This window comes from Pollicipes pollicipes, unplaced genomic scaffold (genome assembly GCF_011947565.3).
Source record: "Pollicipes pollicipes isolate AB1234 unplaced genomic scaffold, Ppol_2.1 Scaffold_6137;HRSCAF=7276_pilon_pilon_pilon, whole genome shotgun sequence".
Lineage (NCBI taxonomy): Eukaryota > Metazoa > Arthropoda > Thecostraca > Pollicipedomorpha > Pollicipedidae > Pollicipes > Pollicipes pollicipes.
In genome coordinates, this window is record NW_023596817.1 from 61,231 (window position 1) to 78,342 (window position 17,112).

Genomic DNA, 17,112 nt, shown 5'->3' on the forward strand with positions numbered 1-17,112 from the left:
CTGTTATCACACAGCGGCGCCGTCGCCGCACAGCGGTGTGCGTCGTGGGATCGGGGATAAGTGGGGCCTCAAGCCTGCTGTCAAGACGCTGCGCGGCCATGTTTGGCCTCGTGCAAGACTATGCGCGAGACCAATCCTGTTTCCAGCATCATCCTTGCTCCACTATTCTACAGAACATGAGAGCACGGTTTCGGGCCGTAGGTAGCCGTGGGAAACAGAGTGGCGAGTCCTCCTTCACTGAAGATCACCAGCACACATTTTGGGATGGGCGTCACACGTTTCGGCCATCTGGTGAGTTTGCTTTCTGGGCAGGGTAGCGCCGCACCTGCTACCGTCACATCAAGTGGTGCTCTCATCGTGGGGGTCGCAGCGCCCCGCCCGTGCCCGCAGCGCACCTGTCTTGGCCCGCAGCGCTCCGTCTGCCCCCCCCCCCCCCCCCCCCACATCGCCCTGTCTGCACCCGCAGCGCCCATGTGAACATGTGTACTCGCCCGTCTCGCCGCCGATCGTGGACGAGTCCTCCTCGAATGTCTGCAGCCACGCCTGGTCCACGGCTGCGTACTGGCAGCGGGCCGAGAACACGTCCAACGCCGCCGAGCGCCACTGCAGAACCAAACACCGCGGCGTGCCGTCAGCGGCGGCACGACGGCATCGTCTGCACACCGCTGTCCACGGCAGTGGGGCTCGTGTGAGCCTGACACGACCATCCAGAGTCCCGGCACCGCCTCCGCCGGCGGGCAGAGGGATGGCCCTCGCTGAAGAACGCAAAAGCCATCCGGGGCGGCAGCCGCCAGCGCAGGGGAGAGGCAGGGGAGAGCAGGAGCAGGAGAGGCAGCCGCCAGCAGCAGTGCGAGGTAGGGGAGAGTGTCGGGAGCGGTGACACTGTGACAGGCATCAGCTATTGTTGGAACAGATATGGTGAGATAGAGCAAAGCGGTACAACACGCCCCTGTTTCCGTGGGGCCGCAACAAAACCCTCTGCCGCATCCAGTGGGTTGGTAAATTCTCACAACGCGTTGCCTTCGTCCATGTCGAACGCAGTGCATTTAATTAGTCCAGTTTGCAGCTTTATTTTTCCTCGGTTATAATTTCACATACGTCATATTTATATATCACATTTCACATATGTTATAATTACACATGAATGTGTACTAGTAATCTACATATTTTGGCAGTGCGCGTAGGCGCTTGCAAACGTGGCTTGACAGTGACTATCAGCCGATAATGAAGTTTTTTTATAGCTCGCTTTGCACGCTAGCGGTAGGAAGTATTTACAATATTCATGGCCAGCGATGCGGTGAGAACGCACCGCTGGCCCCGTGCGTTCCCAATGATGTCACCAACCGTGTCTTCCGTGGCCGAGGCCGTGTTGATCGTGACCCCCGATACGATGCCGTTGTATTCGAGCTGGATGTCCCTGCCTGCTGCTGGCCAGTCTTGAAAGCTGAGCACCTTCGCACACGAGAACGAGGCGTTATGAGATGCATCTTCGTCTAGAATGCCCAAGAAAGCATTGCCTCTTTTTTTCTGAGCACGGGAGGACTGCGAGGCCACAGGGTACCAGGGCGCGGGGCTGAGTGTGTCAAAGAGCCGGTCATTTACAAGGCTTGGTAACCATTCGATAGTATATTATAGCGCTCTGCAGAGGACCCTACCAATGCCATCCTATTTGAATGGCCACCAAGCACGAACAGACTGATGGTTACCTAACTAAGGGTCAGTCATCAGGTTACCAAACTAAAGGTTAGTCATCATTACAGCCGTACCTGCTCACGTCGTCGACTGCAGCCAACGACGGAGGCAGCGACGGTCATTGATCATGATCATGTTTCACGGCCTTTTATAACGATGTATAACGGTACGGCAAAACAGCAGCGGGACAGAATATTATCAGGCCTACATGAACAGATCACCACTGACTCAAGCATCAATATATCATTACGTCAGCCTCGGTTTGCTGGACTACCGAGCAAACCAGCATGTACGAAGCCAAACTTGGACGCCAGCGAGTGGTCCGTGAGAAAAGCTTATATAAGTGGTATTCGTGGTGCTTTCCTAACGCTTGTGGTAGAAAATGATCAGTAAATGCTGGAAAACACGATCCGATAGATAGATCCGCGATCAGGTTGATATCCCAAGACCTTTGCGAAACAACATCATAACTCTGCTGGGAAACAACTCGGGTTCACAGCCGTACTCGCTGAACTACATCTATTATATTAAAGCATTAAATACAGCCGGTGTTTTAATCATTTTGTTTAGTATTCTGACCTACCTCATATTCTTCCAAACACAATTTCATTTCAGCATCTTTTGGAATTTGTGTTACATAAGAAACGTATCCAGACGGAGAACCAACGCTCTTGGCCGGCATTTCAGCTGGTCACGGCTAGCAATTGATGCTTCAAACATGACTGCATAGCCGGGGCGAACGGAGTGCTCTTAGTTACATGAATATCGCGAGGCACATGAAGTTTTTCACGTGTTTTGGTTGCAATGGTAATGGAGCCGCGTGCTGTGAGAAGGCGCCCGAGACGTCCCGGTTGCCTTTGGGCGCCGGCGCCACTCGCCTGCCGCTCCTGACGCAGCGTGCCCTTGATGAACAGTGTCTGGGTGTCCGTCCTGGCCGCGCGCGACTCGTCTCGCGTGACGGGCGAGTCGAAGTCGATCAGCCCCACCTGCAGCCGGTACCCGGACCCTGCGGGCAGAGCGCACCCTCACACTACGGACGGCCGCCGGCGCGCCGTCGTGGGCGGCGCTGAGAGCGAGGCGCAACAGCCGGGCGCTGCGCCGGTCACGCCTCAGCAGGCCGGGGGCGACCCGGAGGTGCGGGCGCCTGGAGCCGTGCCGCGCACTGGTCTCTGTGCCGGTCTCAGCCCGCGCGACCAGCTGACGGAGCCGGCCCCTGATCATCAGAGAAGTGTCGATAACAGGCTTTGTTTTTCCGCGGCGACTTTGACCTTGGCAAATTCTCAGAGGTCAGTGTACGGCTCGGGATGGCACAGACGCCGGCGGTGTTTTAACAGATACCGCCACCACAGTGGCTTGTATCACCAATGCCCCACAACTAAGGTGAAAATGACTCCTGGCACAAGATGTTGAAAGGAGGGGGGGGGGGGGGGACGCTGGCATCACAGTCATCATGCACGGCTGTGTGCGCTCGCGCCGGCACATGATTATCTGTAATGGCTAGCTATATTCTGTATACGCTGCGACCCGTGCGAATGATGATCCCGATGTCGCCTTCCAAGAAAGCGAAGCGCAATACTGTTCGCACCGGTGCCCTTAGGAATACCCGCTCACGCAAGTGATCTGATGGAGGCGCCAAGCGACATACGGCTGGTGACGACGCCAAGTCCGGGCGCAGGCACTGACGCACCCCTGGGTTATGTAGTCACCTTGCTTGTGTGTCGCCTCAAAATACGTCCACTGGCCAGTCGTCATGTTGATCTCGCCGGACTTCTTGATGATGTCGAAGTTTCCATTGGTTTCGGCAACTGGGGACTGGAATCAAGCACAGGTTTCATTGCCATGGACCGGCGCAGGCCAGAGAATGCGTGATGACCTTTTGGCTGCCCCCTCCACGCCGGTGCAGTTCAGTGCCCGGGTGACCGGAACCGTTGGGAGCTCAATATCTCGAGAAGCGTGCATGATGGGAGGTGAAAAATATATCCTTGGTAACCACAGATCACAGATTTGACCAGAACCTAGGGCGGAGCACATCTTGTTCTAACGTTTCAGTCGCAGTTTGAGTCACCAGAGGTGATCGAGGGTCAGAGCGATACTGAGGTCTTATCATGGCTACTTCCGGATAGTCGGTAGATACGGGTTTGCTTTTTTTGACGCATCTGGAAAAAAACACAAGGAAGCAAGAAAGGCCCTTAGCTGCTATGAGTCTGACATATGGGTTCATAGTGAACATGGTGATATTTTCCAGGAGTTGTCCAGGGGTTTCAATTTTCCTGGTTTTGGTTAGACGCCGCTATGAAACGACAGAGGGATAGGAAGTAATGCTTATTTTCACGGGTAAGCTTCAGACGACGGGTATCCCCATGGCATGCCATAGCAGCTTTTTGGTGTAAAATTTTGATTAGTTCCTCCTACCTTTGGTATTTCTAAATCAAACTATTTCCTAGGCGAGGCCAAGAAATGTGGGTTCAAATCAGGTCAGGCTAGGATATCCAGGCTACATTACGCCCGGCTTAGAGGAAGGGTTTTAAAGCGCTACACTACAGTGTCTCGTGGACAGGCTTCACAACGAGGCGAAGCAATTGGTTTTACTGATCTAACCTCACGTCGCGCTGGGGGTCTGAGCTACCTGATGCCTACACCCAACATGAATGTCGCTTAGGTTGTATGCCTGTTTTGACTTAAAACATAAAAAAAATACTTAAAGGATTGCTAAAAACAGCTTAGCCCCGATCAAATCACATCAACTCAGGGCATGTAAGGTCAGGCTGTTATACCAAACGGACCGTTGTGTGCGGTCCAAGCTCTGGGAGGCATGAATTAAACACAAATATAAATAAAAAAGCGCGTACCATTTCCGGCAATGCCGGCGATCAAAGTCAGACATTAGACATTGTAACAGAAGCAGCTAATCCAAATGACACTTATTCTGCTTTTTCATGATTTTCAAGGTCATCACATCCCAAAAACATCGCACAATGTTTTGCAACTTACGTTATAGATGAGCGCATTCTGGGAAAGTTCCTCCGTATTACACCATCATTTTGAGACGGAATAATTGCCAACTATGGAAGCATACATTTGTAGTAGCTCGGTATTGAACGATTGCAAGCACATGAAATGTGAAACCTTAAATATTTTTGGAACATTACTCGCTCTGACCTCTGACTTTTTAGAATAACAGGAATACGATACTCTTTGTGCACCCTTTTGTGGAACGCTAGGGAATTTGGTCAGCGCATTGAGAACAGGAACCATGGCTCCATGCTACTGCTTAAATTCGAACCTGACCTGCCTCAACCCTCTTCTGGTTGGTTACCTAGTGTGATATGGGTTCAGAATGTACACAACATGAACCAAGGATGACCAATGGTACAGCAAATTTTGTGGGTTCTTTTGTGTACTGACATCTCCGGAAAAACAGAAGGGGTGCTCGAGAACCCCGGTCAGCTGCTGGTGGACGAGAATTACTCCGCCTGTCTTGCTCTTTTGCGCGAATTTCATACGTTTGACCATGACTAGACAGTGGCCATCCCTACTGTTGTGGCAACGTTTATTGAGCTCTTAAAATTCATTGAATCTATTCCTAAAGTTATACAAAACTTTCGATTTAGCAGAATGGTTTTTAAAATGATTGGATGTCAAGAATTAACTTTAAGTTGCGAAATAGCACCGTATAAATATAATGCTGGGATGGCTTAAACCTCCACTTCAGAGCCTATGCCACTCCTTTAATTGGGAGAACAGACAGCCACGTTTCGTTACGAAAGGTAAATCGTGGCGCAATAACTATGTGTCTGCCTGCCACAAATTGCACAACTGTCGTGCGCTGTTGATGTTGTAACAGACAACTTTGACATACGAAACACCCGATGAAGAGTGGTTGTGAACGATGCACTCTGAAAACTACATTTTAAAGTGTTTTGATAGTACCCAGCTCACGCCATGCATTAGGTACACCGTGAGTCCTGCCAATACTAGAAGATACTCCGAAGAACTCTGTCTTCCAATAAACCGGCACTTAAAGATAATTGTGCTGCTCATCAGCGGTAATTGTCCACCGCACGACACGCCAACGCCGAAGTCCTATCAGGTGTAGCGTTGCCTGGCCTATATCGACGTGGAAAGCGTCCGGCATAAACAATGCAGTGTGAGAGGCAGGTGATTTCGTGTCCATCGGCGAGGGGTGCGCATCTATTGACGCCCATGCCGGGGCGTCCGCGGCCAGGTCGTTAGTGCGGGACGGGGGTCAGCTCGGCAAGGGGCCCGTGTCAATGTCAGACAGCGCGGGGAATGCGAGCTGGCCGAGGCCAGTACTTCTGGCGGGCTTCGGCCAGTGTCAACTACAATTATGCGGACTAGACCCAGGCAAGTTGTAAACATTGAAGTAAGGTACTAATTTGACTACAATATTCGAGTTAAAGTTGTGTTAAGTGTTCGATCCTTGAGAGTGGCCAAGGGGAGGGGGTGTCATGTCATCAGAGCACATGGGGAAGAACATTATCACTTGTTACATACAAAAAGTGCTTGAGACAGCAACTTTGAAAAAATAAACAACCAGATTTAGTGCCATGGCGGCGTGACAAAGACAAAAAAGCTCTGCGCGTATGCATAAACACCTTCATATTATGCACACATTTGCATGTATATGCACATAGCGTTGTTAGCACTCACTACCTGGCATTGTTCCCCTAGCTCTACCAGCAACAAGCTTGTGCTCGGCTACTGGTCTTATAGGGGACGCCGTGACGTGCGCCTCGCGTTGAGCAGAGCCTGTTCAGCCCTGCAGGCATGCAAAACACTACTAACGCCAGGTGTGCAATGTCCTCTGGATATGGGTTAATGGCGCTCAAAGGCTGTCTTCAGCTATGACTACGCCCTGTTGTATTTTGGTTTTGCTGCTCTATCTAGCACGTAAAAGGGCGTGTTCTTTTTATGTTTGTTCGTTTCTTACATTGCTTGTTACTGAGGATAGCGGCGATTTAATCCTTTGCTGTTTTTATGACATTTACTTAATTGACGTCTTATTTTTTTGTCGCTGTGTGGCAGGTGAGGCACCACTGATTTGCCTGACATAGGATGACGGTCAAAATGACGTCACCCACGAAGTAAGGTGGCGTCACACTTCTCTCGGCAGTTTGACCCGTCGTTTGACTGCGTTTTAATGTATATATGTATTTATTTGTACATTCATGCATGTACGCACGCATGTATGCATAAATCCATGCATGCATGCATGTATATATGTATGCACACATGTATTCACGTATGCATATGTATGTTTGTATGTATACATGTATGCATGTGTGTTGGTATGTGTGCATGCATACATGCATGCATGTGTGTTGGTATGCGTGCATGCATGCATGGATGCATGCGAGTTTATTGTATGTATCTATGCATGTATCTGTATTTTTATGCATGTAGGCGGATAATAAAATCAAGAAAGGCCTTGAGTTCCTGGTTTACGCCATTATGAGTTCGTTGTTGTCATGCTGACAGGTACCGACCTTTGCTCTGATCTCGAAGAAATTTGATCGAATTTCTTAAAAAAACATGTGCATATAACTTGGTTGGCTAAGCACGTGCAGCTTTCTCAACACGCATTTTCACGACTGCATTGTTCCGCGAGAGAACGCTTGACTTGTAGCCTCGTGAATATGAGTTCGAGGTCTGTGTCAGCCATGCGTAGGTGCCACAGCACCCGGCATATCATTGCGACACCAATAACGTCAACAGTTACCTGCGTTCGCTACCCATTGACGCTTTAATACTTATGTTAAAGGGACCATGTTGCAATAGTCACGCCATGCTGCGTGAAATCACGGTCAGTACAGTTGTGGCTGCTGCAACAATTTCATTTGGTAGCTGTTTCACAACACTCGGTAAAAGAGAAAGAAGTGTCTGCTTTTATGCACAACTTTGAAATCATAGAGGCCCTTGGCGAATTAGCCTGGTGATGATGGACATTCGAATTTCCTTCGACGCCCCTTCACCGTAAATGGGGCTTTACAAGACATGCAGCTGCTGAGGCTATATGGTGGCGCCTGCCTCTCACACTGGCAGGAAGGGTGAGCACCGCGGGGAATCGACTCAGGCTTCTGGTCTTCCCAGATGCGCGGCTTAACCATTACACTACCAGAACCAGTGTCGCTTCAATGCGCTTAGCAATAGGTAAGTAAGCGTTAATGTATGACGACGCGTGATCGTACACGACGATCACGCGTGATCGTACACGACGCACCTCCGACCTTCAAACAGCTGCTAACAAAGGCGACCACCATTACATGTCCTTTACGACAGCCGCTGCACAGTAAAAACAACGGCACTAGGCCACACAAACAGCCTACCGTCGAGGTTCTCGGTCTTTGCAAAAACAGATCGATGACAAACTGCGACACTCCTACCACGATCAGCAAAGGTGAAGTTCATACTGTGGCCACTATGGAACGCTGACGATAGGTCAGGAGGGGGGGGGGGGGATGAGCTTCGCGCCCCAACGCAAGACAAAATTTGGCATCAGCCGCATACCGTTTCATAGAGAAAATACAGGTGAAACTGGTACGTAACCTCCTCCTTCAACTTTCTGAAGTTTGTACCACCACTCCTCGCATTGACGATTATGTTGGAGGCCCTGCACGATACCTGAGGCCTCAAATATTGATTGTTGGGTGTGAGTGCTTTGTTTACGATATACATATATATATATATATATATATATATATATATATACATGCAAGTTTTCGATTAATTGATTTCAAGAGGGTCGCATTAGGTCATACTTCAACGCTTACCGATTTGATACACGGATAAAGCTGGTCGGAATTAAAGCTCAAATGCTCACTGACGAAGTGATGACTCAGGTCTCCCGCCTACAACACCATACAGCACACATGTAATCAAGCAGCGGCCGACGATGGGAGCAGCCTTCGGCCGAGCATCGTGTGCCTGACCGCCGCCGCAGTCCGCCGGGCCGACGGGGCGAGCCCACCTGCTGCAGGCTGTCCGGGGAGGGGCCGAGTGCGAGCCGGCCCGGCCCGTCCGACTGCAGGGTCAACACGAACTGGCCGAGCCGCGGCGAGCGCAGCCAGCCGCTCATGCGACCGACAAACGCCGCGTCCTGGCCGAACGTATTGTTGGTGACGGCAGCGTCCCGCAGACGCTCTGCGCCATACCCGGCCGTGTCCGGAGTCAGCGACGAGAGGTCACCGAGGTCGTCGACCTCGGCGTCCAGCCAGACCTCGTAAAGCACGCCGGCGCCGCCTGCGACGGACGGGGTCGGATCAGCGGTGTGGGAGGCTCGACCCGACTTCGACGGTGATCGTGTACTCGCTGGCTGCAAGCTTTAACGCTGCATGATTGGTGACAGTTTAAATGCAGCGTCTTGGCCGATTGTGGCTGCGACATGCTGCACACATGCCGTGTCAACGGAGCAGACGCTGCCGTGAGTCGCGTATGAGTCAGCGACATGATGGAGTACCCGGCACGGGCAGTTCCGTGTTGAATGCAGTAAACTGCTCCGCCATAACAAAGCTTTTCCAAGAGCGCAGTCATCCGCCCTTGGTGGAAAGACCCAAACACTAAACAATGCAGCCTATATTTTGACTCCAGACGGATATCGACCGCGTGGTGGGCAGACGGCGATGACTCAGGCGTCGGCTTCGACGTGGTGCGGCGATCAGGCGCCCCACACTGATGTACCGAACCGAACAGCAGTGGCGAGTCCAGGAAAACGCTTTTCGCTCTTTAAGAGGAAACGGCTTCCATGAACTCCTGAAAGTGTCTTTGCCACCCAGGTTCCATGCGAAGCTCGTTACCACGTCTGGACGCCTTCCGCCGTGCTGCATGACAGACCAGGGCTGTTTTGCGCCTTACCTCGCAGCTGTGGCGTCGTAGCTTGCTCGGCGGGCGCCGCGCACGTTACCCGGGTCGAAGTAGCCGATATCACACCGCATTCAGCCCCTGGAACGGCGAACACCAAAACATACACAGTCTGGCGACCGGCGACAGAATGCGTACTGAGTGGTGATGGGGTCACTGCTGCCAGAGCCGTTTCCAGCGAACGTAGTTATGACGCGTGCTCATTAATGATGCTGCTCGGTCTTAAAAACGTGATGCCGAAGCGTCTGTCATAATTTGAAAAGTTATGACCTCCTGTGGATACAAATGCAACATTTCCTAAGCATGTGATTTGCAACGTAACAGAGATGTGGGCGCACAAACATGCCCAAGAGCGGGGACGAGGCGCTAATGCTGAGCAGTTGGTTTAGGTTTGGTATGCAAACATTTGTGCGCCTTTATCCGATTATTTTAGTCCGCAATTCGATGTTCTACATTGCCAGCTGTATGTTGAGGTAATTTACTGCAGTGCCAGTAACATCTATTCCCACACATGGGTTTCATGGGACTCGAACACGAGGTCACCAGATTCTTTCGTCGATTGGGACAGCAGAGATGGTCGTTAAAATAATCAAAACATAGTATAAAAATACTGTACTTGTATCATGCTTTTTAATAAATTTATCCCGAATGGTTTGCATGGGTGGCTTTGGTTGTAAAGCTCTAGCTAGCTTGTTACGTGTGCCCTGAAACTGACACCCAAATCGCGCCGTCCAGTTCAACGGATAATGTTGCCTCCGCCCTTTCCAGTCGGCAAAAGGCATGCGGAAGGCTTTACTTGCCGCACAACGCAGCGGCATGACCTTCCGGGCCTGGACTGACCCTCGTTGGTCAGTTGCCAGCTGACCCTGCCATTTCAGTCTGGCCAAACAATGCGTCAATATCCAAACAAAGCGCTCGCGCTGGGACTCGTAGCCAACGTACCAAGTATTTAAGTCAAGTTCAAGTCCACTAGACCACAGGGACCGCTTCATGACCACTTTGTTCTCAAAGTGGTCTCAAGCGGTTGTGACACCAGATGAGTTTGTGGCAAATGTCAGAAGTTTTCAAATTCAGATGCTTCCATTCACCCTAATGCACGTGACGGATTTTTATGCTAACAATAATAGACCTTTTGGTACTCCAGGAGGTGCTGGATAGAGAACGCAATCAAGAAAACAGTGCTAGGCTCGACGTGTCAAGATGTGCTCATCGTTGCGAGGTTCATACTTGTTAGTCTTATCTTGAAGTGAATCTATAGTGTCATGACATTCTGCCGTGACATCACATCCCATATAACCAACGTTTGCTTGATAACGTCGTTTAATCAAAGGTTCTGGCATGCTTGACGTCGATTGCCTTCAGTACATGACACGTAACGTTCATTTCTAGCAAGTATGCCATTCCCTCAGAAGCAGGGCAGTGCCCCAGTGCTGGAAAGTGAGCTAAGTTCCCACAAGTTACCAGTCAGCAGCAGTCTCACGCTGAGGTGCCAGTTTTGTTCCCAAAGATTTCAAATCCCATTCATCCAGCATTAGAGTAATGAACAAACGCTACAGACATTACTTGCAGGCCTCGTTTGCGTATCCGAAAATACGAGGGGATCTATGACCATTTTATGCGTTAAGAAACCACATCGCCCTGTGAAACATATTCGAGACGTACAATTCATAACGGAAACGACACCACTGCGCAATAACGCGGCAATGCCGCGTCCAGCGATGCCTCTCTGAAACTGACAAAGCAGCGTGCTGCTTTGATGTCGTGCAATGACTGATACCATCTGTAATGCATTGGCGACAACATGCTGCTGGAGGTGAACACGCTAATATTGATCCGGAACACTTTCCGAGAATCCGAGCGTGGCTTGAATCCCAACTGGGAAGTCCGCTGCCTTTAGTGACCTCCGTCGTCACGTAAAACAGCGACCGGTAATACAAATGACCGCCAAGCGATCAACGTAGGAACATTTAACGTTAACGCTTCATGCGAGCATTTAACCCTTGGCATGAACATTCAATGTATCAGCATCCTGACATGAATATTCGTACCTTGACGTATTCACGTACACGGTCAAAATATTCCCATTTTGCCAGTAACGTTCGAAACATTACTCTGCTGGCGAAGCAACAGGCATATGCTGACGAAGCAACAAGCCCTACATTCGGCAGGCTGATCGAGGATTGAATTCAGGCTTGTGCCCAGGCGTCGAACCGTGCTTTGTCAACCACCTCAGAACGTTTGATTAAATACACAACACACCGGCGCACGTGTTCCAGCCATGGTTAGCTCGCGTTTGGTGCCCAGCTATTGCGTCAGACGTGTGCTGCTTATTGAACTGGAGGCGTGAAAGGCCGGTAGATGGCGTACCTCCGATGTGGACACGGGTCTTGCCCGGCTGCTCGTCGAAGCCGACGCCCTGCACAGTGACAACGGCGCCTCCCAGGGCGGCGAGGGTCGTCGGCGACACGCTGCTCAGTTCTGCGGAGGGGCGAAGCGGTTAGCTTGAGCAACGGGCGGGGGTCAGGTGTCCCTCTGTGTCGGGGCGACACGGTCAGCTTGAGCGACCGGCGAGGGCCAGGTGTCCCTCTGTGTCGGGGCGACACGGTCAGCTTGAACGACCGGCGAGGGTCAGGTGTCCCTCTGTGTCGGGGCGACACGGTCAGCTTGAGCGACCGGCGAGGGCCAGGTGTCCCTCTGTGTCGGGGCGACACGGTCAGCTTGAGCGACCGGCGAGGGTCAGGTGTCCCTCTGTGTCGGGGCGACACGGTCAGCTTGAACGACCGGCGGGGGTCAGGTGTCCCTCGGTGTCGGGGCGACACGGTCAGCTTGAGCGACCGGCGAGGGCCAGGTGTCCCTCTGTGTCGGGACGACACGGTCAGCTTGAGCGACCGGCGAGGGCCAGGTGTCCCTCTGTGTCGGGGCGACACGGTCAGCTTGAGCGACGGGCGGGGGTCAGGTGTCCCTCTGTGTCGGGGCGACACGGTCAGCTTGAACGACCGGCGGGGGTCAGGTGTCCCTCGGTGTCGGGGCGACACGGTCAGCTTGAGCGACCGGCGAGGGCCAGGTGTCCCTCTGTGTCGGGGCGACACGGTCAGCTTGAACGACCGGCGAGGGTCAGGTGTCCCTCTGTGTCGGGGCGACACGGTCAGCTTGAGCGACGGGCGGGGGTCAGGTGTCCCTCTGTGTCGGGGCGACACGGTCAGCTTGAGCGACGGGCGGGGGTCAGGTGTCCCTCGGTGTCGGGGCGACACGGTCAGCTTGAACGACCGGCGAGGGCCAGGCGTCCAGCAGCGCCAAGACGCGTATCTAACGCACTGGAACTCCTCCCTCATAGGTGAACCCGATGAAATTGTGTGTGATGTTGCAGTGACAGGGACTTTTTGGTCTCAGTTTGTTGATGCAGTTGAGAGTCTTATCACCACTGGTGATACGACTCACAGCTGCGCCTTTCCTCCGGTGAGTTCGGGGTTCCTCGCAGAGGAGCGCTGGTGTGCCCCTGACTCTGTCCCACACACTCCCGGACCTGCCTCCGAAGGTACGCATCACCCGTGCTCGACATGACGGGGAGAACCCGCGCCTCAGCAGAGCTCTCACCACGGTTCACAGCACAACCCGCCACGCACCGGACCACCAGACCATCGCAACGCCGCACTGAAGGAATGCGTCTGCAGAGGCTTTCTGACGGAGGCGAAGTGCGCGAAACATGCCACGATGTATCAATATACCGCCAAATGAACGTGCACATTTAGATGATTAAGGTATGGAGGGTATCCCTGGATCCCATACTACATATCATTAAGCTCATGCCGATTCACGGACAGAGACGAATCGAACTGTGCCCCGAACCCGTGGGCAAACTCCCCCAGTTAGTCTCGAAAAATCAGTTGTGGAAATTCGTCATTACAAAGGATTATAGTTGCTGGTACAATGCTGTTTGATAAAGTACTGCGCGATGGCAAGCCGGGTAACAAGTACGCAGTGGTGCGAGGCGCTGCGACTGGGCGCTGCCTCACCTGGCACGGCGAGGAAGTCGTAGACGGTGTCCTGGGCGGACACCTGACGCCGCTGGTCTTTCACCTGTGAGAGGCCGCGCCCGGCCACCAGCACCTGGGCTGACAGCGGACCTGCAGCGGCACCCGACGTCAGCAGAACGTCCGGAGCAGGAGACAGGCGCACAGAGCAGGAGACGGACGTCCGGAGCAGGAGACGGGCGCACAGAGCAGGAGACGGACGTCCGGAGCAGTAGACGGGCGCACAGAGCAGGAGACGGACGCACGGAGCAGGAGACGGACGTCCGGAGCAGGCGGCGGACGCACGGAGCAGGAGACGGACGTCCGGAGCAGGCGGCGGACATCCGGAGCAGTAGACGGGTGCACAGAGCAGGAGACGGACGTCCGGAACAGGAAACGGACGTCCGGGGCGGGAGGTGGACGTCTGGGCTCAATCGGAACCACGTCCGTCCCATGAACCACGTCCCATGGTGGCAATATTGGCTACTGAACACAGTCCCAATGACCTTTCAAAAAACGCCCAAAATATCAGACTTTTTGCTCTCAACGCCGCTCATTCCAAAGAAGTCGAATTTTCGGGTAAATCGAAGTAAGGCTCCTCTTAGGAAAAATACAATCGGCGTTTCAATGGAATTGCAATAGTGGCTCTCGCAATCCCAAACAATACCACGGGTGGTAGTGTCATGACTTGGCATTCCGTGCGTGATATACATTCTCCAATAACCAGTGCACTGACTTAGAGGCCGGGGCAATTATGCTGGGGAGGTGGAGCAAATGAGTTCATCTGTCCAAATCCATGAAGTCAAAACTTAGACAGAACGCTATGGTTATCGAGTGCTACGTCTAGCCGCCATGCAAGATCTACTAATGTCATCAAATGTACAATAAAAGCGAAAAACCGGTACGTCAAGATTCCACATTCAAACCGCTGTTCGTGTTTGCGCGCGTTCCACATTACCACATCAGCTGATTAATTCACGCAGAAAGGTGTCGTAGGTTGGATGTTCCGGATTCTACAGCCACAAGGGCTGGACCAGCCTACGACAGCCGTCCATCCTCTCAATTTACTAGAGGTTGATTCGAGGAACATGTGAATGAAATCCTCAGAGGATGCTATGGCAGATGGCAAATTCCGGTGATGAGACGCTCGATTAGACATGTGTTATTACACATCCATTCTAACGTCTTGGAATTTGAATTCAAGTGAAAACGGCATGCGACAACGAGCCAGAAGATCAATAAGGTCAGAGAAGGGTGAGATGAATGGTCGGAAGGACAACGAGCTTTTGCTCTATCTGATCGTATCGGTACGCGTACATACATCTGTACTGATCTCATCCGATCTGTGTTGTACGGGAGTGAACAGCACGGACCTATGAGTTGCAGGCCTGAATAACGCGCTGATATCCCTTTCAGCATGTCAACATGCGCAGATATCGACACGGATGTCATTCATTGAGGCAGGGATGCAATATTCCTGTCAGTGAATAATAGATCACTGTGCAACCAGTAACTCAATGCATAGTGCGCTTGCCGTTTCCGTTTATGTGTAGTTCAAACTCGATTCATACTACGCTTCACACAATGAGCCGAACGCGTGATGCCATTCCGCTAAGGGATTAATTGCAATGCGTCTGCAATGCAGTGGAATGCTTTTCTGAATCTTACAAGTATTTTAAAGCATGCTGTGTATGAAATTACACTTAAACGCTTGCCTGCGTATGAAGAGGAAGTTTTACAAATGATCTCTTCGTTGGTGAGTCCATAGAGCTCTCCAGTAAAGGTGTTCACCGGGTCACAGTCTTCTTTCCCGACGCGAATCCTGTGGATAGCACAAGGTTTATAACCACTATCACGAAAACCAGCACCTGATTATTAATAAAGGTCGCAGCATGGTCACGAAACTCGACATATTAATTCGTGATAATGAATCATCGAGCTCACCTTTGGCTCCACTCGCTAAAATACTTCTTTCCCGCAGGGACAAGTATTCGCCAATGTTTACAAGCGATGACCTACGTCGCACACATCGTTCTCCCCACCGAGGACGGCTACCCATGTCAGCACGCGTCGTTCTCCTCAGTGGGGACGGGCTACCCGCATCAGCACACGTCATTCTCCTCAGTGGGGACGGGCTACCCGCGTCAGCACACGTCATTCTCCTCAGTGGGGACGGGCTACCCGCGCCAGCACACGTCATTCTCGTCAATGAAGACGGGGTACGCATGTCAGCACACGTCGTTCTCCTCAGTGGGGACGGGGTACCCATGTCAGCACACGTCCTTCTCCTCAGTAGGGACGGGCTACCCATGTCAGCACACGTTGTTCTCCTCGGCGGGGATGGGGTACCCATGGCAGCACACGTCGTTCTCCTTAGTAGGGACGGGCTACCCATGTCAGCATACGTCGTTCTCCTCAGTGGAGACGCGGTACTCATGTCAGCACACGCCGTTCTCCTCAGTTTGGACGGAGTAGCCATGTCTGCTCAGCGATGCTTGCCGATCTGAACTGTGACCCGTATCCAGCTCGGAATGAAGCCCAAAATATGCAAACTCCAGCTGTGCATTTGCGATTAATGTCACAACTGTATGTAAAAACCACCTTTGCAGCGCAAAGTTTGCTTTTCTGCATCTTCAAATGTTAAAAATTGTATTTGCCCAAACAGAATACGGTTTCAGTGCGGTCCACATTTGTAGATGAGTTGGTTCTGCGCATGCTTAATTCAATTCGCTGAGACACGAAAGCGAGCACGAGTGATCGCGAATGAGGCGACTGGTTAAGAAGCCGCCACCGCCTATACTCTGAGACGGAAGACAACAAATGGAAGGTAAGCCAGATTGTTTGTTTGAACCACAGCAGCTTCATACACATGACTGGGTGAGATCGACTATCCCAAATACCCTGTCATGTCAGACGTGCAGTGACGAGAACCAGGGTCTCAGAGCTTCACACAGACGAGAACAAGAACCTCAGAGCTTCACACAGGCGAGAACCAGAGGCCGAAAACTCCACACAGACGAGAACATGTTTGAGCGGTATTTCCATAGTTGGCGATATGAGCAGTACAGTCTCCTTAATAGGGGCATAACTTATAACACTTTGTCTACAACGGCGCATGCCTCAATCTTAAACCAAATGTTACGTTCCAGGTGCTTGCTTGTGAGCTCCCCAGTCGCGGCAGGCCTCCTTCTAACCTTTTGTTCCAACACAGTGGGCCAGTGAAGGTCAGGCTACGACGGACCGCGTCACGCGTTGCGTCGTCGCGTCGTTGTTGCGTCATGAATATTGCATCATGCAATATCGCGACCTTAACCTTATCCTTACCTTAACTTATCCTAACCTTATCGCAAACGACCTTAACGGTTTGCGCGATGTGCATTCGGTTCCAGAGTCTTTAGCATAGAACCATTAGCATATTAACTGCATACATTTAAGTACAGGCTGTGAAGGCAGACAGCCTTCCTTACATGCAGCCCACATTAAAAGTAGAAATCAATATACTTTGTGTGGTAGCATATTGACAGGGGTGACA

The 17,112-nt window shown here is 51.8% G+C and overlaps 1 protein-coding gene across 1 annotated transcript; it reads right to left on the bottom strand.

Moving 5' to 3' along the window:
- Positions 1–162: 162 nt before the first annotated feature.
- Positions 163–15,610, bottom strand: LOC119105250 (uncharacterized). Its single transcript, XM_037228718.1, has 11 exons — positions 15,600–15,610; positions 15,296–15,402; positions 13,584–13,694; positions 11,938–12,048; positions 9,565–9,651; positions 8,681–8,952; positions 3,399–3,504; positions 2,571–2,698; positions 1,345–1,452; positions 492–603; positions 163–167 (listed from the first exon to the last, which is right to left on the bottom strand). Exons 1-11 carry the CDS (start codon positions 15,608–15,610, stop codon positions 163–165), a joined length of 1,158 nt encoding a protein of 385 aa, XP_037084613.1.
- Between the last annotated feature and the right edge of the window lie 1,502 nt (positions 15,611–17,112).